A 23,029-nucleotide genomic window follows, 5' to 3' on the forward strand; every position below is an offset into this window, starting at 1 on the left:
CAAAGTGTAAGGACCAAGTTGAAGTTGGAGAGTACCTGATAATTCCTTTAGCTGAAAAGTAAGAAATGCATGAATTTATGAGTATTTAAGCGTGAGCCAGTAATCACAGTAGGCACAGGACAGCTTTGGTCTTGTTTCCTCTCTTCTTTTGCACCCAACAGCCTGGAAAACTCTCTTGATTTCAGTTGTGAGGCCTAGGGACCTAAGGAACTAATGGGTGTGTGCTGAGCAGCTAAGTGCTCAAGCATCTAAATCATGGGTAGGCAAAAAATACCTGATTTCCTCTTTTCACCCTAGCTTCGCACCAACTCAGTAGATCTTCTGTGACAGGGGCCAAGTGTGCCACAAGCGTAGTGCTACAAGGATAAATAATCCTGAGTGTGGGCAGAACAGCATGCAAGCAGAACAGTTACCTCTTACTTGTTTCTATATTTATGTGTATTGTTTTGAGGTTCAAATAATAGAAAATGCTTAGGCTGTGGGGTCCTCTGCTTCCAGCAATGCCTCAGTCGGTGCCCTGGATTCCAGTACCTTCCAAAAGCTTAGGAACCGCTGCTTTATACCCTCTGAAAGGACACGTACACTGTGGCATGCTTGGAAAGGGAGGCTGTACTAGGCTATACCAAGAAAGACTATGTTTTTCACTTGCGTTTTATAGTCAGAGACTGCAGTCAGTTAGGTCTGTATTTTATCAACTTATATATGCATGACTGCATTTGTGTAAATAATTATGGTGTTGACAGTGGTAAGGTCTGTAGTATATGAAACTAAAAAATAAATACATTTGGTTCTAGGGCAAAACCATGGTACCAGAAAAAAATCCACGAATGGCACTAGTCGGTTCTCATTTAGGAAGTAGAAAGTAGATCTATCTGGAAGAAGCTCCACCCTGGAAGCCATGACTTTGTGTCTTCTTTAAATGAGAATAGGGCACAAGTGATGGAGGGCAGAGGAGATTGCCACTCATGAGATGAATAAAGTAACCAACTTGGTCGAAGCTGGTATTTTTTTCTGTAAGCTGGTAGAAAAATTCACCCTCCTCTGCTGGTGTGCAGGTTGCATTATGAGCACAGCTAATTGCTGAGAGGGCACTATGTTTGTTTTTAAAAGCTCACGCTATGCATTTTACAAACTCCCAAAGTAAGGGTTTGTTTCTAATAAGCAAAATGATAACAGATGTGATACATTGAGTGTCTTCTACCTCTGAATTTAGGAAATAGTTTTTCCTGCTCATCGCACCTGTAAAGTGAGAATAAGTTAAATTTACCCTGCCATAGATAGGGTGGGTGAATGTTAGTCTGACCTGACAGTGCTTTGGTGGATGGGGTGCCAAGCTAATAGTTTTCGACGGCAGAACCAGCTGATTCCACTATCATAACTCCAGTGGAGGGGCCAAAAGGAAGATGGATCAGAAGGTCCCCCACTAACCCCTGTAACCTAAATTTGTGTACTTGGCTAGTTCATGATTCCCAATTGGATGATTTTAGATATATTTGCTCACATAGCATTTGATATTTTGCTTACTCATACAAGCACTTTTATCATTTTCTGGGATGGACCAATATTATTTTTCCTATAGGTGAGTTGGGGGCTTTTGATTTCATTGTAACGCGATTAAAGAAAACTGGTGTAAGGTGACTGCTAAGTCGTTCAGTTACATTTCTTTACAAGTTGTTATAGAACCTGACATCCTATGCCACTTTCAGCCTTGCTTCATACCATGGATAGAAGTGTACTCCTAAAGCTATCTGACCTCATCATAGTACATGTAGTTCTTCCTTTTTAGTTTTGGCAGAGACAGCGCCTGTTCCTTGAGACCTTTTGTTTTCTGTCAGTGGGCTTAGAGACCACCCTGCTTACCATTGGTTAGCTTCATTGTCATTCTCATTTGCTTACTTCGTATTTGTCAGCCTCAGTAGGCATCCTTCCTCTACGTGTTTGTCCCTCCCCTGGAGCATGGACACATTACTGGCATCCTTCCACTGCTCATTTTTGTAGGCACAACTTTTTTCATTCTGTTTACGCACTTTACCAGTCTACGTCTTTTTTTTATTATTATTTTCTTTAAACTGGGTCCCTCGTATACTCTCCCCTCTGCTTTCTATTATTTTGCTCCAAAGACCCTGCCTCCTTCCACTGTGCTCCATGTTGCTTGCCCCTACCCTCCTTCGCTCCCTTGCTGGGTGTATTTCTTGCCCCACCCGCTGTCCCTCCGTTGTTGTATTGCTTGCCCCACCAACCCTCCCTGTCTTGTTGCCCGTGTTGCTTGCACTCACACATCCTCCCTACTTCCATTTTTTCTGTGTTGTTTACTCACACCTGCCTGCCATCCTTCAGCTGCTGCCTGTGTAGCTTACTCCCACCGCCTTTCTTCCTTCTATTGCTGCCTGTGTTGCTTGCCCCCTACCCACCACTGTTGCTCGTGATGCATGTCCTCTACCCGTCCTCTCTCCTTCTATTGCTTGTTTCTTGTCACTACTCACCCTCCTTTCTTCTGTTCTTTCCCATGTTTGTCCTCCCACCCATCCTCCCTCCCTCTGCTGTCAGTGTTGCTCCTCACTTGCCATATCCCCAAAAAATTGCGGTGACACTGACACCGCTGGTCGCGTCATAGCATTTTTTTAAAATAAATATTTTCAACCATGCTGTGCAGCCAGTCTTATAGCAGGGTTCATATTTTAGTTTAATGGGGTGATAATCCTCAGATCATGTTCCTGGGAACAATCCTATAAGGAGTGCCAGATTGAAAAGTTTCACCCTTATCACATTTCATTACTTACCTAATTAGTTTGTCTCTTGTGTTATTTTCCTCTCTCTCCCAGGTCTGTTGTGTCTTTCCTCTTTATTCCCCACTCACTCCTTTACTTTGATTGTCCCTGTCATTATCTCTGTGTTTTTTTTCCCTCTAGGATTTTTTTTCTTCAAAATTCATAAGTTCCTCATGTAGTTACCCACTTGTTGACTTGAACCTTTCCTGGCTTACGTTTTTGTTAGAGCTGTCCCCAAACACCAGGTTACAATTACTTCTCCTCCAATGTATTGTGGTGTTCGTAGTACAGTCTTTTTAACCGAAAAAGTTGAGGTATAGGAAAGACTTTGCAAGCTGTCGACAAGGGAGATTCGTTCTGGAGTTTGCTTCTACTAATCAGTCTTGCTTTTGTGCATGTTGTGATCTCTCACTGTTGCTTTATGGTGGGTATGGGGAAGAATAAAGGAAGGCATGGAGCTATCCCAAGATTGATTGTCTCTTCTCTGTCTTTGATTTTGCACAGTCTTACTTCGTATCGGATTACGACCCCACCATTGAAGATTCGTACACCAAGATTTGCGGTATTGATGGCAAGCAGACACGACTAGACAGTAAGTGTAGACTGATGATGTTTGATTTACTCAGGGAGGAAGGTTCTTCCAAAGCACTGACCTAGCTACAGCAAATGTTATTTGCGTGTTCTGAATTCAATATAGTCGAAAAGAACGAAAGAAAATAAGTGGAAAGCAGTGAATCAACAGTTATATTTGTTGATAAAAAGGAGCCATGGACATATGAGAAAAGCAGCTCAATGACAGGGTAAGCAGACCAGCAGGTGACACTAACTATCCAAATATTTGTGTGCTTTTTGCTCATTATTGAAACGCTTCAGCAACCTCTTTCCTCTCATACAGTCTGCCTTGAATCGCTGCACTAGAAGTAACATACTACATATTATACATTGGAATTGTACATTATTATAGTTCTTTTTTTAACTCTAGAACATGCATTATCCTTACTCTAACACAGTAATCACACCTTTACATCAGAGTGCAGTCTTTGCATGATTTCAGTGTTGCACTTGTTAACTGGATGGGTTGCCACTTGGATAAATTTCAATATTGCAATCAGATGTGCCTTGATATATTCGCACATTGAATCAACCTTGAAAAAGTAATATGCCAACCTAGCAATACAGAGCAATATACGCGTTGGCTGTCTTGTGACATTCAAACACAGGCTACCTGATTCTACAGCAGCCGAGTATTGGTGATTCCAAGACCCATCTGTGCTGAATGTATGGTGGCATAAACTTTGTCAATCCCTATGCCATATAAAAACAAATGCCTTGATGAAAATGTATGTACATTCATCTTCAGCGACCTTGGTCTATAGCAAGTAACACAAAGCATCCATATCCATCCAAAGACATTTGCAATTCCAGACTGCAGAGGACAACTGCTGGTTTTCCACTTTCCTGATCACAAAGCTCATAAATGCAATGTCTCACAAAAGTTAAAACATGCAATCATTAATGTTGTAATAGTCAAAACCAAAACAAGATAATGTTGGGCTAACCTTCATCATCTGGTCTGCCTTGTGCGACTCAAAATTCTAGATAACTTCTGCGACTCAAATTTCTAGATAACTTCTGTAAGACTTTGAGACATGTCTGTGATAAACAGAAGTATTAGGGGTGTAGGTACCCACCTCAGATAAATAACCGAAGTCCTTGTCAGGTTTACCCTCCTGTCACTAAATTAACCTGGGCCTGACCCCCTGGTAGCTATGGCACAAATCAGACAGACTCAACTTAGAGGCAATGTACAAATAATTTATGCAGTACTAAAACAGTAATAAAGTTGAAATGCAAAACAAACATCCCAAAACAAATTAAAAACAAGTAAATTAAAATTTAATAAACAAAATAAAATCAAAATGATAAAAATGCAAGAAAGGAAACCAGAGACTTACGTTTTTAACGTTTTAAGTAGAAATACAGTAAATTAGAACAGAACCAAGGCACAATTTGAGGCTGACCGCGAAGGAGAATGGGTCGGATATATTAACCATGTTTGTCTTTATGATTTTAATCCTTTATGTACTGATCAACCACAGGAGTACACTTCTAAAACCCCTAGGCTTCAGGAAAGGCACTTAGAGACTCACTGGGTGGCAGGCAGGGGCCAATCAGAGGGTCCAGTTACCACCGGTCAGCTGGGCAGTGGCAGGGTTGTTATATCCTTGTAACTTAAACAGGAGGTCAAGCCTTATAACCTGTGGCGTCCACTTCTTTGTCCTCAGTACAAAAAAGAGCAGGCCTAGTCTTATAGGCTATTCTTGGGCCTTAGATCTTCTGATCTTCCACAGGTTCATGAGTATTTTGAAGGGGGTGCCAGCAGATACCACATTTATCCCTTGCACTAGCTAGTTGGTGAGAATGACCTCTGTTGGGGCCCTAGCTTTCAAGATGACAAAAGTCTTTAGCCACCCTGAATGTAGGCTCTGAAGGGCCAGGGTGTCTGTGGGTAGTGTACTATGGCAATCCTAATGTCCTCCCACATCTAACACCAAAATTCAGTTTGAGGCAGATCCTGTATCTACAACCCCAGAGATAGGAATCTGGTATAACAAAAACTGAATTCTCAGCAACCAGACAGTGGGTACACAAGAATTGTTTTGAAATCTTGTATCCCTCACTTTGAAGTGTGCTCCATTTGTTATATGCATATCCAATAGAACTATGAAACGGGCTTTGACACTGTAATGTCAAAGAAGCCCAGTGTGATTGGAGCTTGCCTGGCTGGGAGGACAAAAGAAGGGTCCTGCCCAAGCATCAACTAGTATTTTCTTGTGACAGTGGAGGCATTTTTTAAGTGTGCCTCACATATCATATGAAAAACCCCTGCAGACCTGTCAGGAAGTGACATTCAAGAATATTTGACACTTTAATGTAAAAAAACGATTCATATATTCCCACCATCCATATTTTATCAGGGTCAGACAGCGTATCTCTGCTCATTCAAGTTAGCCCCTGGGAGGAATTTCACACCAGTTCACACCTATTTAAATGTTAATTATTGGCTAGCAGCAGTGGGAGAACAAATGCTGATGGGCCTCCTTCAGAAGCTCTAGGCATGATAAACACAAATGTCTAAAAGTACGTTTTCCAGAACATTTAGTAAAATTCCAATTTCAACCCTGAATTGGATATTAAAAATAGTTGTTCAATTATATTTTTCGCTAGTCCCATTCCGCTATATAGTATTAGTATTTCATTTCACATCCCAGTGTTTTCCTATGGAACAGTCAGTCTTGCGACAGTGAAAATAGCTTTGTGCCCAAAGTGTTATATGTAAAGCCCCAGAAGACCTGTCAGGACCCAACATTCAAGCAGTATTTGACACTTTCATGCCAAAAAGGGATGCTTTCAGCTGCACCCTACATATTCTGTCATATTCTGAAAAAGAGATTCTCTGTCCATTCAAGTCTGCCTGTTTGCTCCTGGAAGGAATTTCACACCTATTCGAATCATAATTCTGGTTCCAGCAGTGGGAAAACAAATGCAAATGAGCTTTCAGAGGCGTCAGACAGGAAAAAGGTACATTTCTAAAAATACTTTTCCAAAACACTTAGTAAAAATTCGACTATAATCACTGAAATTGATTTTTTTTAATAACTATTAAAATAGTTGTTGTAGGAAGTTGGCTCTGTATGTGCTATTTCAAAGTAAGGAATAGCATGCACAGAGTCCAAGGGTTCCCCTTAGAGGTAAAATAGTGGTAAAAAGAGATAATACTAATGCTCTATTTTGTGGTAGTGTGGTCGAGCAGTAGGCTTATCCAAGGAGTAGTGTTAAGCATTTGTTGTACATACACATAGACAATAAATGAGGTACACACACTCAGAGACAAATCCAGCCAATAGGTTTCGTTATAGAAAAATATATTTTCTTAGTTTATTTTAAGAACCACAGGTTCAAATTTTACATGTCATATCTTGTTTGAAAGGTATTGCAGGTAAGTACTCTAGGAACTTTGAATCATTACTTTAGCATGTATACTTTTCACATAAAACACAATAAGCTGTTTTAAAAGTGGACACTTAGTGCAATTTTCACAGTTCCTGGGGGAGGTAAGTTATTGTTAGTTTTCACAGGTAAGTAAGTCACTTACAGTTCTCAGTTTTTGGTCCAAGGTAGCCCACCGTTGGGGGTTCAGAGCAACCCCAAAGTTATCACACCAGCAGCTCAGGGTGCAAAGGTCAAAGAGGTGCCCAAAACACATAGGCTATAATGGAGAGAAGGGGGTGCCCCGGTTCCAGTCTGCCTGCAGGTAAGTACCCGCGTCTTCGGAGGGCAGACCAGGGGGGTTTTGTAGGGCACCAGGGGGGACACAAAGTAGCACAGAAAGTACACCCTCAGCAGCGCGGGGGCGGCCGGGTGCAGTGTGCAAACATGCGTCGGGTTTCCTTCAGTTTTCAATGGGAGACCAAGGGGTCTCTTCAGCGATGCAGGCAGGCAAGGGGGGGGCTCCTCGGGGTAGCCACCACCTGGGCAAGGGAGAGGGCCTCCTGGGGGTCACTCCTGCACAGAAGTTCCGTTTCTTTAGGGGCTGGGGGCTGCGGGTGCAGGGTCTTTTCCAGCCGTCGGGAAATGGAGTTCAGACAGTCGCGGTCAGGGGGAGCCTGGGGATTCCCTCTGCAGGCGTCGCTGTGGGGGCTCAGGGGGGACAACTTTGGTTACTCACAGTCGTAGAGTCGCCGGGGGGTCCTCCCTGAGTTGGTTGTTCTCCACCAGTCGAGTCGGGGTCGCCGGGTGCAGTGTTGCAAGTCTCACGCTTCTTGCGGGGAATTGCAGGGGTCTTTAAATCTGCTCCTTGTAACAAAGTTGCAGTTCTTTTGGAGCAGTGCCGCTGTCCTCGGGAGTTTCTTGTCTTTTTCGAAGCAGGGCAGTCCTCAGAGGATTCAGAGGTCGCTGGTCCCTTGGAAAGCGTCGCTGGAGCAGGGTTCTTTGGAAGGCAGGAGACAGGCCGGTAAGTCTGGGGCCAAGGCAGTTGGTGTCTCCTGGTCTTCCTCTGCAGGGGTCTTTCAGCTCGGCAGTCCTTCTTCTTGTAGTTGCAGGAATCTAAATCTTTAGGTTCAGGGAAGCCCTTAAATACTAAATTTAAGGGCGTGTTTAGGTCTGGGGGGTTAGTAGCCAATGGCTACTAGCCCTGAGGGTGGGTACACCCTCTTTGTGCCTCCTCCCAAGGGGAGGGGGTCACATTCCTATCCCTATTGGGGGAATCCTCCTACAAGATGGAGGATTTCTAAAAGTCAGAGTCACCTCAGCTCAGGACACCTTAGGGGCTGTCCTGACTGGCCAGTGACTCCTCCTTGTTTTTCTCATTATCTCTCCTGGACTTGCCGCCAAAAGTGGGGGCTGGGTCCAGGAGGCGGGCATCCCCACTAGCTGGAGTGCCCTGGGGCATTGTAACACGAAGCTTGAGCCTTTGAAGCTCACTGCTAGGTGTTACAGTTCCTGCAGGGGGGAGGTGTGAAGCACCTCCACCCAGAGCAGGCTTTGTTTCTGTCCTCAGAGAGCACAAAGGCTCTCACCGCATGAGGTCAGACACTCGTCTCTCAGCAGCAGGCTGGCACAGACCAGTCAGTCCTGCACTGAACAATTGGGTAAAATACAGGGGGTATCTCTAAGATGCCCTCTGTGTGCATTTTTTAATAAATCCAACACTGGCATCAGTGTGGGTTTATTATTCTGAGAAGTTTGATACTAAACTTCCCAGTATTCAGTGTAGCCATTATGGAGCTGTGGAGTTCGTTTTTGACAGACTCCCAGCCCATATACTCTTATGGCTACCCTGTAGTTACAATGTCTAAGGTTTTGCTTAGACACTGTAGGGGCATAGTGCTCATGCACATATGCCCTCACCTGTGGTATAGTGCACCCTGCCTTAGGGCTGTAAGGCCTACTAGAGGGGTGACTTACCTATGCCACAGGCAGTGGGAGGTTGGCATGGCACCCTGAGGGGAGTGCCATGTCGACTTAGTCATTTTCTCCCATCAGCACACACAAGCTGGCAAGCAGTGTGTCTGTGCTGAGTGAGGGGTCCCTAGGGTGGCATAAGACATGCTGCAGCCCTTAGAGACCTTCCCTGGCATCAGGGCCCTTGGTACCAGAGGCACCAGTTACAAGGGACTTACCTAGGTGCCAGGGTTGTGCCAATTGTGGAAACAATGGTACATTTTAGGTGAAAGAACACTGGTGCTGGGGCCTGGTTAGCAGGGTCCCAGCACACTTCTCAGTCAAGTCAGCATCAGTATCAGGCAAAAAGTGGGGGGTAACTGCAACAGGGAGCCATTTCTTTACAGTTGTTTAATGATTTTTCGAGCTAGTATCATTACCGATACATATTTAGTATTTAATATTGCATCTCAGAGTTTTCCAGTGGAAGTGTCAGCCTTGTTACAGTGAAAATAGCTTTAGGAAACTCTTCACTATAAGTACATAATGCAATATTAAACTCTTACAACCCTATGCAGCTTTGTGCATATGGTATGTGTGGGAATGCTGGCTGTGTATGTTGCAGGGCAGAGGAAGCGGGCTTTCTCCAATTGGCTTGGTTTTGTAGGCGCATTAGACAGTACTGGGAGCAAGTGACGAACGCCATCTCAGAGTCCGTGCATGTGTCTACTTGACCTAGTTAAGTCACTACAGCCTGCTAACCAGAAGCCTGCGGTGATAGCATTGCTACTAGCAAAATCCGGGTAAAAATTCTGTTCCCACTTTTAAAAGCTAGCTCAAAGATATGGCATATTGTCAAGAACAACCTGAACTGTATGCATAGGAGCTGCTGAGGCCCTCACGGCCTAAAGAAATTTGAAGCCTGTTTACCTCGTACTTGTTGTCCAGACCTGATAACTGTGAATAATTGAATAATGAAGGAGTGTAGAGGATTACCTGTCATGATGCTTCAATGTGTCTGAGCCACATTGCTCACTTAGTACTGACCGAACTAATCTACCAATGTTCAATGCTGTAAAATGCCATGACTGTACCTTATGTTTGTGGTGTATGTTGTTAAAATCGAATTAAATAAAAACATTAAAATTTTACATGTTCCACTTTTAAATAACATGCACTCTGCCTTGTGGGCAATAAAGAATACTTAGGGGTGACTTATAAATATTTAAAAGGAAGGGTCTGACCTGTCAAAAGGGGCTATCTTGACATCACGTTTGCAGTTTAAAACCGTTGCAGCCATGCTACAAATGGTAGGCCTTCAGTCATGTTGGACTGACACTATAGTGGATAGCACAATGGGCACTGCAGTTCACTAGTGACATTTAACTAACAGGCTCTGGTCCACTTTCTACCATATACTATGGACGTATGTGTAAGTTAAATATACCAATTAGGAGTACCCCAATTTTACCTTGTTGAAAGGAAGAGTGGAAGCACTTTACCACTGATTAGCAGGGCTACTGTGGACAGAGTTTTAAAGCCAGCAAAAAACAGTCACAGAAAACTCTGGCGGTACACCATGCAAAAGATGGTAATTTCCAATACTTTCTCATCCTACCTGGGCCAAAAACAGCTCTTGAATGATTTCCAGTCTGAGTTCCATCATAGACGACATAAGCAAGCCATCCTCCTGGGGCGAACAATTTTTTTAAAGGGGTGATTTTGATATAAAAATATTGCATTGTTGAGTGTCCAAATGTTCAGAGGGTTTTAGCAATCCTCATCCCCTTTACCCCACCACCTACCAAAAATCAACTGATCGATGGAATATCTCGACACAGAACATACAGGCTTGGGCCTCACATAGCTGAGCTATCCTACATGTTATATATTTCCACATATTCCAGCTCTAGGTGGCAAAGCTTGCCCTTTTAATGGGGATTAGACTTAAAGCAGCAGACATCACATACTTTGCCTGTTCCACCTAGCTGTCCTTCCAGTTTGGCCTTGAAAGTTTGGCCTCAGAAAGCAAAGCCAGCTTACAGGTATCTTACAAGTGTTAGCTTTTGACAGCAAAGCAATCTTTCATGTGCTAAAATGTTAAAGGTTTGGCAGTAGATAGCACAGCTACACTACCTCTGGATACCAAGAAATTCATGCAACCTCAGAGCTATCTCATCTTTTCAGAAAACCGACCAATCCCTTAGGTGACAAAGACCATATTTAGAGAGAAATCTCAGCTAACTAAAAAAGTTGGGGCCTCTTTTAAAGACTGGCAGACAGCACTCCATTAAGCCAGGGTTTTACTCTGCTGACCTGGTGGACCTCAGTCTGCCATATTTAGATATCTCTGCCAGGGATTTGGACATCTCTGTGCCTTCAGAGCAGGCGCTACCATGGTAGCTCATATGAAGGCACGGAGGCTTTGTTTTACTGGCATCATGCACTTGCACAACAACGCTTTGTTTTCTGAAAAGCAACAACTGATGATCATGACCATCTAGGAGTTATTTCCCAGTTTGTGCAGGTCATAATCCTGTTTCCTGTTCAGCCTAGCAGTCCCAAACAGGAAACAAGCATTTGTAAAGCTAATAGGTCTTGCTTTCTGGGACCTATTTTCTTTGCCAATGGTCTTAGCTTTGCTGTACAATATTCCAGATGCTGTGCAGCATTGGTTAATAAAAAGAAAGAAAGAAAAAAAGAAACTAAAAAAGAAAAAGGCATTATGACACAGCACTCACATCATTTTGTGGGTGTGCGCACCCCTCATGTCCGAGGAACGTGGAGCAGGTGGGGAGAGGTACATAGGCGAAAAAGCAATAGGGCTAGCACAGAAGGGGGAGCGCAACATGGAGAGGGGCAAGGAAAAGCACACCATTGAGAGACAGTAAGACAGCAGTGGCAGAGAAGTATAGAAGGGAAACAGCTGGACTCTTTCATGGTGTGCTGAACCAAAAAGAAAAAGTAGTGCTTGAAAAGCAGGAAGTGGAAGCGCAGAGGCCAGCCAATCAAAAGAGATAGTAAAGAGCCTGTGCTCTGTCGAAAGGACAAACACTAGATTGTCAAGGTGCAACTCATATAAGAAGCTGGCAAATTAAAGTTACAGGAAAGTTAATTAATGGTGAGAAATGGGCACGCTCCAAGGTCCTGGATTTTCTTAGTAAGCCCAGAATATGTCTTGCAGTAGATAGAGCATGCACGGTCTAGTAGGCTTGACCTAAAATTGCTTTGAAACTTTTGTCCTTCAGCTCTCAATAAAGCCAGTTTATCTGAAGTCCTCCGTCCAACGGCCCAGTAACTTTCAGGCTGTCGGTCATAGGTCACCAACCCATGCTTTGCTGGCAGAAACGTGCTGTTCGGCTGTTAAACAGCGCATGGGAATCATACGTTTGGAAGACATGCTACTCCAGCATATTTGTGGTGGAGAAGCCTGTCTGACAAATTCTAAATGTGGTTCGCTATCTCAAAATTCACACAACGGAGCACTCCCTTCCAATTACACAGATAGTATAAGTGTTAACTTTAGACAGCAGTGCTGCCCTTCTGGCTAGAGAGACCTGACCGTCATTGGCTTTTAAGCAGTAGCCTTATTTGAGGTTTTACTTAATCTACAGGTTAAGACTTTACACAGCAGAGCTATAATTCAAATATCCCCGTTGTGGATTTAGATCAGACAGCAAAGATATCCCTTTATACAGATGTAAAAACGTCATACACTGTATACTGAGATATTTCCCAGTGATGCAGAACTTATAAACTCAGCAACTAAACTAAACTAAAACAGTAGTGCTATATCTCAGGTTACATTCTTCCTATTATGTGTCTGAATAAACATACCGTACATACTGTTGCTCACAACTGTCAGCAATAAGCTTGGACCTAGTCACTTGAAGCCTTCATCATGTCTTTACTGTCCATTGTGCCCAGTCTTTGTTGCACGCTAAACCATGAAGTATTCAGACTTCACTTTAATTATGTCTATTCATTTCCATTAGTTTCAGTTATGCAACACATCCAACTGGTACCAAGTGCCCGATGTACAGAAGCACACCCCTGGAATTAGTGTTAAGTGAGAAACTATATGGAGTCACCTAGGTGTAACATAGACTTAACCTTTGGGAACTGATTACTTGTCACGGAACACTATAGTGTCCACTTAGGAGCGAAAAAAGCTGAACCCAGGGAATCACCGTTGGGCAATCAGGGAATGTATTATATCACCAGTAATCACCAAGTAGCAGAGAAGGAAACGAACAACCTCCTGGAAGCACTGTTAGACAGACTATATACTATGTGGGCCCATTCAGGTAAGAGACAGCCCAAAGGGGAGGTTAAGGGGCTAGAGTCACACACACAACCCATGGGAACTGGACAAAAGCAGGGAAGAGAGATTCTGAGATTATTTTACAGGCATTGGTGACAAACAGCAAAAAATAAAGATGAAGTATAATGTATTTATATGATTTTGAATCCTACATGACATTATTTTGATAAATTCTAGTGAAAATCCAGGAAATGCAGCAGTTACTGATGGCGCTTATAGAAAATGGCACACTAAGCTAAGGATAGGAAACAAGATATACAACCATCCATAGGTGAGCTTGCCTACTCCCCCTCAGCCCCTAACAACACCCCCCCACCCAGATTGTGCGTGTGTGTGTGTCGTGAATGCTGCGAGGTGGGTGCATTTATGTTGGTGAATGCGGATGGATGGGTGAGTGAGTGCGTGTGTGTGTGTGTGTGTGCAGTGTGGAAGGGGGGAATGAATGGGTCTATGCGGTGGGGGGGGAGAGGGAAGTGAATGCGTGCGTGCGTGCCAGCTGTGTTTGTGTATGTATGTCAGTGTGAATGGGTGTGTATGTTGCGTTTGCGTGGGTGAGTGGGGGTGTGTTTCTGTGTAGAAGTGTGTGAGTGCATGTGTGCTGGTGGAAGTGTGTGCAAGTGTATCCTGGTGACAGGAATGCTCGTTCCCATCGCCAGGATGCAAGACTGCCAGCTTTTACTGGCGGTGCGACCGCTGGAAAGATGCTGGCGGTCTCCCACGTCATAACATCACTTGCAGTATTACAGCGTCCGCCGTGCTGAGGAAAAGCGGCAGGACGGGCGGAGTATTGAACTTGTAATTTGGCGGTTTTCACCACTGACCCGTCGGCAGTGAGACCGCCACCGCGGTCCTGGCAGTCTTCAGACCGCCAGGGTCGTAATGAGGGCCAATGCATTTTTGTCAGAGCAAGTTCTTGATCAGTGATTCTTAACCTGTGGACTGAGGACCCCTGGAGGTCCACGATACCTACTCGGGGGTCCGCAGCTGTTTTTCAAAATTAATGTATATACAAATAAAGAAGCGAAATTGAAACGTTTTCTATATTTGATTGTTGAATTAAACAACGTATTTCAATATCTGAGAATTTGTTTGTGGTATACTTCTTTCTATAATTTTGTATATTGTTTTGAATTTCAAATAATAGAAATTGCTTAGGCTGTGGGGTCCTCTACTTCCAATAATGACTTAGTGGGGGCCGCAGATTCCAGTAATGATTCACTCAGGGTCCTCAGAAGTCAAAAGCTTAAGAATCACTGCTTTATACCCTTAAAAGCACACTACACTGTGGCATGCTTGGAAAGGGGGGATGTACTACCAATGGGTAGTGCAGTAGCACTCTGTCTAAGAGAAAGGCTAGCCCAACGTCTAGCTGAGTGAATGCTCCTGTGGAAGTTGTCATGAGAAGTTAGTGCCAGTGAGTCTGACGAGCATCACCACAAGAGTACTTTTCACAACTTCTCCTTTTTAGGTGTATTTGTATTGCTCGTGCCTACCATTTACATGGTCCTGCATTTCATTTGTAATCTTGGTACCTTTTGTAGTTCTGGGGTACTTGGTAACTAGAGTCAAAGTGACCTGTTGTCATTTTATTTGGTTGCATTTAATAGAATTTAGCAACTAATTGAACTGAAAGGTGTCCAACATGTTATGGTTTTGTGTAGAGCATTATGCACATGAATGTTTGTGCCAAAGCACAGTTAAGCTTTGGGTGGCTGCTATGTTTTATGACATGTTACAGATGTACTGGCTTGATGCCTTGAAGAACTGGGCAAGTTACCCTAAAGGCTTAATCTTGGAACTTGAAGATGACCCCTATTCCTGTTTGAAGTGGTGATTTCTAGCCTTGAGGTATCTCTGGGCTCAAAACTCGGCAGCAGGTTCTCCATACGCTTAGCCATCCAGCTTTGCACCAAATGCCACATACTAATTAGGGCAGACATGTATTAGACTGAATACATTGTGTCACCCCATAGGGCGTTAGGACAGGTCTTTCTTTTCATGTGTAGATTCTCTTTTTTTCCACAAAATTACTATTAGTAAAATTAAACTCTTACTTTGTGAATAGCAAAAAACAGTAAACGTACACAAGAGTTTAAGTTTGCTTTTGTGAATCGGGCCTGAAGTCTCATGTATGCTGTCGTTTACATACTACTGTTTCTGGGTTTCTAACTTGCTACTATCTTCCACAGTAAGGGATTGCTTGTCTTTGTTACTTCTAGAGAATCTTGTATATAAAAGGACTAACTTGTTTAGCATGCATAGAGCACCAGTGTTAAATGACAGTATCCACTAAGTATACTACACATGCCCTGCGGTGGTGTTCAATAACACACACAACATGAAACTGACAAATAAGACATGCCCACATACATGCAGATGTCTCATCAACTGGATTCATATGCAGACATCATCAGATGGACACAAAAATAGTGGCCCATCGACATGTTACAGATGTACTAATAGGGATCATCAGACGGACCTTTGAAGAACATGTGATCAGAAGACATAAAGATAAGTTGCCTTATCAGCCTGATTAATGCACACTAACACATTCTTTCTCTCTCATTCTTTCCTTCTACTATCTCTCTCTGTCAAGCAGAGACTGAATTGCTGCTCACGTCACTAGTGAAAGCAAAGCCTACATTCGCTTCGGGAGCAGTATGAATTTCCATTTCCTTCTTCATGGAGCTGTATGCAAATGGTGTAGATCTTGAAGGTGGTGCAAGAGAGGATAGACCATGTTTGCAGCTTTGTTCAGTTCCTTTCCCAGGTTTATCAACCCAGAGGCAACGTCTGGCAGACTTGCAAGCAAATTAAACCACCCATCCATCCATGGATGAGCATCTGTCCTACAACAAAGACCATGCTGAACTTCAGTTTCCATTGACTGGTGAACTTACCCCATCCCTCCTATGTCTGCCTAAACGTAGCTTGGGGTACACCAAAATGCAGTGACTTTGCAAAGATTTCCCCAAGAATGGCCATGGAAGCTATTTACTGTATCCTTTTCTAGTTTTTTTTAGGCCCGGCTTGTAGTGCTTTACAACATTTGCGATCTTTCCCTGCATCTGTAAGGAGGTCCCTTCCCTTTCCAATATTGCGTCACGTCCAAGGTTTGGTCTGGTTCTGTACTACATCCATAGCCACTTCTTCAAGCCACCTCAATCCCTCCCGTCCAACAAGACAACTATCTACTTGTCCACACAGCATCACAGTGACCTCTCCAAGTGCCCTCAAGACGGGGCCAAGATAATGTCCCAATGCCTCTTACATTGCTCAGGCTGAGCCAGTGTCTATTCAGCTTACCTCTGCCCCTAAAGCTAAGCCTTAGCCGGAAGCACCTCAAAGTTTTTATAAACCACTCACCTATAGCCCCCATTGTCCAAAAATAAGCATGTGGCAACTCATTATCCTGCAACTTCCACCTGCTCCCCACCCCAGCTGAACCCTCCATATATGGAGCCTGCATCTCTCCAAAGGTTCAGCATAGACTTTTAATAGCCATGTCAGCTGCTGAGCCTGGTGCATCACAGTGAGCTCTCAATCTGCTCTTTTACATTTCCTGCTTCCTGTTTAGTGCAGTTCCACTGGGGTACGGTGTAAGGAAATGCCTCCTTGGCATGGTTACCCCCTGACTTTTTGCCTTTGCTGATGATATGTTTTGAATTGAAAGTGTGCTGAGGCCTGCTAACCAGGCCCCAGCACCAGTGTTCTTTCCCTAACCTGTACTTTTGATTCCACAATTGGCACACCCTGGCATCCAGGTAAGTCCCTTGTAACTGGTACCCCTGGTACCAAGGGCCCTGATGCCAGGGAAGGTCTCTAAGAGCTGCAGCATATCTTATGCCACCCTGGGGACCCCTCACTCAGCACAGACACACTGCTTGCCAGCTTGTGTGTGCTGGTGAGAACAAAACAAGTAAGTCGACATGGCACTCCCCTCAGGGTGCCATGCCAACCTCACACTGCCTATGCAGTATAGATAAGTCACCCCTCTAGTAGGCCTTACAGCCCTAAGGCAGGGTGCACTATACCATAGGTGAGGGGACCAGTACATGAGTACTGTGCCCCTACAGTGTCTAAGCCAAACCTTAGACATTGTAAGTGCAGGGTAGCCATAAGAGTATATGGTCTGGGAGTCTGTCAAACACGGACTCCACAGCACCATAATGGCTGCACTGAAAACTGGGAAGTTTGGTATCAAACTTCTCAGCACAATAAATGCACACTGATGCCAGTGTACATTTTATTGTGAAATACACCCCAGAGGGCACCTTAGAGGTGCCCCCTGACACCTTAACCGACTATCTGTGTAGGCTGACTGGTTCCAGCAGCCTGCCACAACCGAGACATGTTGCTGGCCCCATGGGGAGAGTGCCTTTGTCACTCTGAGGCCAGTAACAAAGCCTGCACTGGGTGGAGATGCTATCACCTCCCCCAGGCAGGAGCTGTAACACCTGGCGGTGAGCATCAAAGGCTTACCCCCTTTGTTCCAGCACCGCAGGGCACTCCAGCTAGTGGAGTTGCCCGCCCCCTCCGGCCACGGCCCCACTTTTGGCAGCAAGACCGGAGGAGATAATGAGAATAACAAGGAGGAGTCACTGGCCAGTCAGGACAGCCCCTAAGGTGTCCTGAGCTGAAGTGACTCTAACTTTTAGAAATCCTCCATCTTGCAGATGGAGGATTCCCCCAATAGGGGTAGGAATGTGACCCCCTCCCCTTGGGAGGAGGCACAAAGAGGGTGTACCCACCCTCAGGGCTAGTAGCCATTGGCTACTAACCCCCCAGACCTAAACACGCCCTTAAATTTAGTATTTAACGGCTTCCCTGAACCTAAAGATTTAGATTCCTGAAACTACGAGAAGAAGAGGACTGCCGAGCTGAAAAACCCCTGCAGAAGAAGAACAGAAGACACCAACTGCTTTGGCCCCAGTCCTACCGGCATGTCTCCTGCCTTCCAAAGAAACCTGCTCCAGCGACGCTTTCCAAAGGACCAGCGACCTCTGAATCCTCAGAGGACTGCCCTGCTTCAAGAAAGACAAGAAACTCCAGAGGAGCAGATTTAAAGACCCCTGCAACTCCCCGCAAGAAGCGTGAGACTTGCAACACTGCACCCGGCGACCCCGACTCGACTGGTGGAGAACCAACACCTCAGGGAGGACCCTCCGGCGACTCCGAGTCCGTGAGTAACCAAAGTTGTCCCCCCTGAGCCCCCACAGCGACGCCTGTAGAGGGAATCCCGAGGCTCCCCCTGACCGCGACTGCCTGAACCTAAAAGTCCCGACGGCTGGAAAAGACCCTGCACCCGCAGCCCCCAGCACCTGAAGGAACGGAACTTCTGTGCAGGAGTGACCCCCAGGAGGCCCTCTCCCTTGCCCAGGTGGTGGCTACCCCGAGGAGCCCCCCCCCTTGCCTGCCTGCACCGCTGAAGAGATCCCTTGGTCTCTCATTGAAACCTACAGAGAACCCGACGCTTGTTTACACACTGCACCCGGCCGCCCCTGCGCTGCTGAGGGTGTACTTTTTGTGCTGACTTGTGTCCCCCCCCGGTGCCCTACAAAACCCCCCTGGTCTGCCCTCCGAAGACGCGGGTACTTACCTGCTGGCAGACTGGAACCGGGGCACCCCCTTCTCTCCATTGAAGCCTATGTGTTTTGGGCACCTCTTTGAACTCTGCACCTGACCGGCCCTGAGCTGCTGGTGTGGTGACTTTGGGGTTGCTCTGAACCCCCAACGGTGGGCTACCTTGGACCCCAATCTCAACCCCGTAGGTGGTTTACTTACCTGCTAAAACTAACAATACTTTACCTCCCCCAGGAACTGTGAAAATTGCACTGTGTCCACTTTTAAAACAGCTATTTGTGTTTTATGTGAAAAGTATATATGCTACTGTAATTATTCAAAGTTCCTAAAGTACTTACCTGCAATACCTTTCAAATGAGATATTACATGTAGAATTTGAACCTGTGGTTCTTAAAATAAACTAAGAAAAGATATTTTTCTATAACAAAACCTATTGGCTGGATTGGTCTCGGAGTGTGTGTTCCTCATTTATTGCCTGTGTGTATGTACAACAAATGCTTAACACTACTCCTTTGATAAGCCTACTGCTCGACCACACTACCACAAAATAGAGCATTAGTATTATCTCTTTTTGCCACTATCTTACCTCTAAGGGGAACCCTTGGACTCTGTGCATACTATTCCTTACTTTGAAATAGTGCATACAGAGCCAACTTCCTACATTGGTGGATCAGCGGTGGGGTACAAGACTTTGCATTTGCTGGACTACTCAGCCAATACCTGATCACACGACAAATTCCAAAAATTGTCATTAGAAATTGATTTTTTGCAATTTGAAATTTTTCTAAATTCTTTAAAGTCCTGCTAGGGCCTTGTGTTAGTCCCTGTTAGCATTGCTTTTAGAGTTTAAAAGTTTGGTAAAAGTTTGAATTAGATTCTAGAACTAGTTTTAGATTCTTAAAAAGTATTCCAACTTTTAGAAGCATAATGTCTAGTGCAGAGATGAATGTGGTGGAACTCGACACCACACCTTACCTCCATCTTAAGATGAGGGAGCTAAGGTCACTCTGTAAAATAAAGAAAATAGTAATGGGCCCCAGACCTTCCAAACTACAGCTCCAGGAGCTGTTGGCAGAGTTTGAAAAGGCCAACCCCTCTGAGGATGGCAACTCAGAGGATGATGATAGTGACTTGGAGGGTGATTCCCCCTACCAGTCCTATCTAGGGAGGACAGGGCCTCTCAAGCCCTGACTCCAAGCATAATAGTCAGAGATGCTGGCTCCCTCACAGGAGGGACCAACCTCTCTGAAATCACTGAGGATAACTCCAGTGAAGAGGACATCCAGTTAGCCAGGATGGCCAAAAGATTGGCTTTGGAAAGACAGATCCTAGCCATAGAAAGGGAAAGACAAGAGATGGGCCTAGGACCCATCAATGGTGGCAGCAACATAAATAGAGTCAGAGATTCTCCTGACATGTTGAAAATCCCTAAAGGGATTGCAACTAAATATGAAGATGGTGATGACATCACCAAATGGTTCACAGCTTTTGAGAGGGCTTGTGTAACCAGAAAAGTGAACAAATCTCACTGGGGTGCTCTCCTTTGGGAAATGTTCACAGGAAAGTGTAGGGATAGACTCCTCACACTCTCTGGAAAAGATGCAGAATTTTATGACCTCATGAAGGGTACCCTGATTGAGGGCTTTGGATTCTCCACTGAGGAGTATAGGATTAGATTCAGGGGGGCTCAAAAATCCTCGAGCCAGACCTGGGTTGACTTTGTAGACTACTCAGTAAAAACACTAGATGGTTGGATTCAAGGCAGTGGTGTAAGTAATTATGATGGGCTGTACAATTTATTTGTGAAAGAACACCTATTAAGTAATTGTTTCAATGATAAACTGCAACAGCATCTGGTAGACCTAGGACCAATTTCTCCCCAAGAATTGGGAAAGAAGGCGGACCATTGGGTCAAGACTAGGGTGTCCAAAACTTCCACAGGGGTGACCAAAAAAAAGGGGTCACAAAACCTCCCCAGGGGAAGGGTGGTGAGACAGCCAAAACAAAAATAGTAAAGAGTCTTCTACAGGCCCCCAAAAACCTACACAGGAGGGTGGGCCCAGAGCCTCTTCACAAAACAATTCTGGGTACAAGGGTAAAAACTTTGATCCCAAAAAGGCCTGGTGTCGTAGCTGTAGTCAGTCTGGACACCAAACTGGAGACAAGGCCTGTCCCAAGAAAAATACCACTTCAAACTCCACTCCAGCTAACACTGGAATGGCTAGTCTCCAAGTGGGATCAATAGTGTGCCCAGAGCAAATCAGGTGTCACACTGAAGCTACATTAGTTTCTGAGGGTGGGGTAGATTTAGCCACACTGGCTGCCTGGCCCCCTAACATGCAAAAATACAGGCAGCAGCTCTTAATTAATGGGACAAGTGTAGAGGGCCTGAGGGAGACAGGTGCCAGTGTCACTATGGTGACAGAGAAACTGGTTTCCCCTGGCCCATACCTGACTGGACAAATCTATCCAGTCACCAATGCTGACAATCAGACTAAAGTACATCCCATGTGTAAGGAAATGCCTCCTTGGCATGGTTGCCCCCTGACTTTTTGCCTTTGCTGATGCTATGTTTACAATTGAAAGTGTGCTGAGGCCTGCTAACCAGGCCCCAGCACCAGTGTTCTTTCCCTAACCTGTACTTTTGTATCCACAATTGACAGACCCTGGCATCCAGATAAGTCCCTTGTAACTGGTACTTCTAGTACCAAGGGCCCTGATGCCAAGGAAGGTCTCTAAGGGCTGCAGCATGTCTTATGCCACCCTGGAGACCTCTCACTCAGCACAGACACTCTGCTTGCCAGCTTGTGTGTGCTAGTGAGGACAAAACGAGTAAGTCGACATGGCACTCCCCTCAGGGTGCCATGCCAGCCTCTCACTGCCTATGCAGTATAGGTAAGACACCCCTCTAGCAGGCCTTACAGCCCTAAGGCAGGGTGCACTATACCATAGGTGAGGGTACCAGTGCATGAGCATGGTACCCCTACAGTGTCTAAACAAAACCTTAGACATTGTAAGTGCAGGGTAGCCATAAGAGTATATGGTCTGGGAGTCTGTCAAACACGAACTCCACAGCACCATAATGGCTACACTGAAAACTGGGAAGTTTGGTATCAAACTTCTCAGCACAATAAATGCACACTGATGCCAGTGTACATTTTATTGTAAAATACACCCCAGAGGGCACCTTAGAGGTGCCCCCTGAAACTTAACCGACTATCTGTGTAGGCTGACTAGTTTTAGCAGCCTGCCACAAACCGAGACATGTTGCTGGCCCCATGGGGAGAGTGCCTTTGTCACTCTGAGGCCAGTAACAAAGCCTGCACTGGGTGGAGATGCTAACACCTCCCCCAGGCAGGAATTGTCACACCTGGCGGTGAGCCTCAAAGGCTCACCTCCTTTGTGCCAACCCAGCAGGACACTCCAGCTAGTGGAGTTGCCCGCCCCCTCCGGCCAGGCCCCACTTTTGGCGGCAAGGCCGGAGAAAATAATGAGAAAAACAAGGAGGAGTCACTGGCCAGTCAGGACAGCCCCTAAGGTGTCCTGAGCTGAAGTGACTCTAACTTTTAGAAATCCTCCATCTTGCAGATGGAGGATTCCCCCAATAGGGTTAGGATTGTGACCCCCTCCCCTTGGGAGGAGGCACAAAGAGGGTGTACCCACCCTCAGGGCTAGTAGCCATTGGCTACTCACCCCCCAGACCTAAACACGCCCTTAAATTTAGTATTTAAGGGCTACCCTGAACCATAGAAAAGTAGATTCCTGCAACTACAAGAAGAAGGACTGCCCAGCTGAAAACCCCTGCAGCGGAAGACCAGAAGACGACAACTGCCTTGGCTCCAGAAACTCACCGGCCTGTCTCCTGCCTTCCAAAGATCCTGCTCCAGCGACGCCTTCCAAAGGGACCAGCGACCTCGACATCCTCTGAGGACTGCCCCTGCTTCGAAAAGACAAGAAACTCCCGAGGACAGCGGACCTGCTCCAAGAAAAGCTGCAACTTTGTTTCCAGCAACTTTAAAGAACCCTGCAAGCTCCCCGCAAGAAGCGTGAGACTTGCAACACTAAACCCGGCGACCCCGACTCGGCTGGTGGCGATCCAACACCTCAGGAGGGACCCCAGGACTACTCTGATACTGTGAGTACCAAAACCTGTCCCCCCTGAGCCCCCACAGCGCCGCCTGCAGAGGGAATCCCGAGGTTTCCCCTGACCGCGACTCTTTGAACCTAAAGTCCCGACGCCTGGGAGAGACCCTGCACCCGCAGCCCCCAGGACCTGAAGGACCGGACTTTCACTGGAGAAGTGACCCCCAGGAGTCCCTCTCCCTTGCCCAAGTGGAGGTTTCCCCGAGGAATCCCCCCCTTGCCTGCCTGCAGCGCTGAAGAGATCCCGAGATCTCTCATAGACTAACAT

The 23,029-nt window shown here is 45.5% G+C and overlaps 1 protein-coding gene across 1 annotated transcript in view; it reads left to right on the forward strand.

Moving 5' to 3' along the window:
- RRAS (RAS related) overlaps positions 1 to 23,029 on the forward strand; it is a 117,934-nt gene that overhangs the window by 32,038 nt on the left and 62,867 nt on the right. The window contains exon 2 of the mRNA XM_069200972.1: positions 3,273 to 3,360. Coding sequence (XP_069057073.1) covers positions 3,273 to 3,360 — 88 coding nt within the window. The remainder of the gene's footprint in view (positions 1 to 3,272; positions 3,361 to 23,029) is intronic.

This window comes from Pleurodeles waltl, chromosome 7 (assembly GCF_031143425.1).
Source record: "Pleurodeles waltl isolate 20211129_DDA chromosome 7, aPleWal1.hap1.20221129, whole genome shotgun sequence".
NCBI lineage: Eukaryota > Metazoa > Chordata > Amphibia > Caudata > Salamandridae > Pleurodeles > Pleurodeles waltl.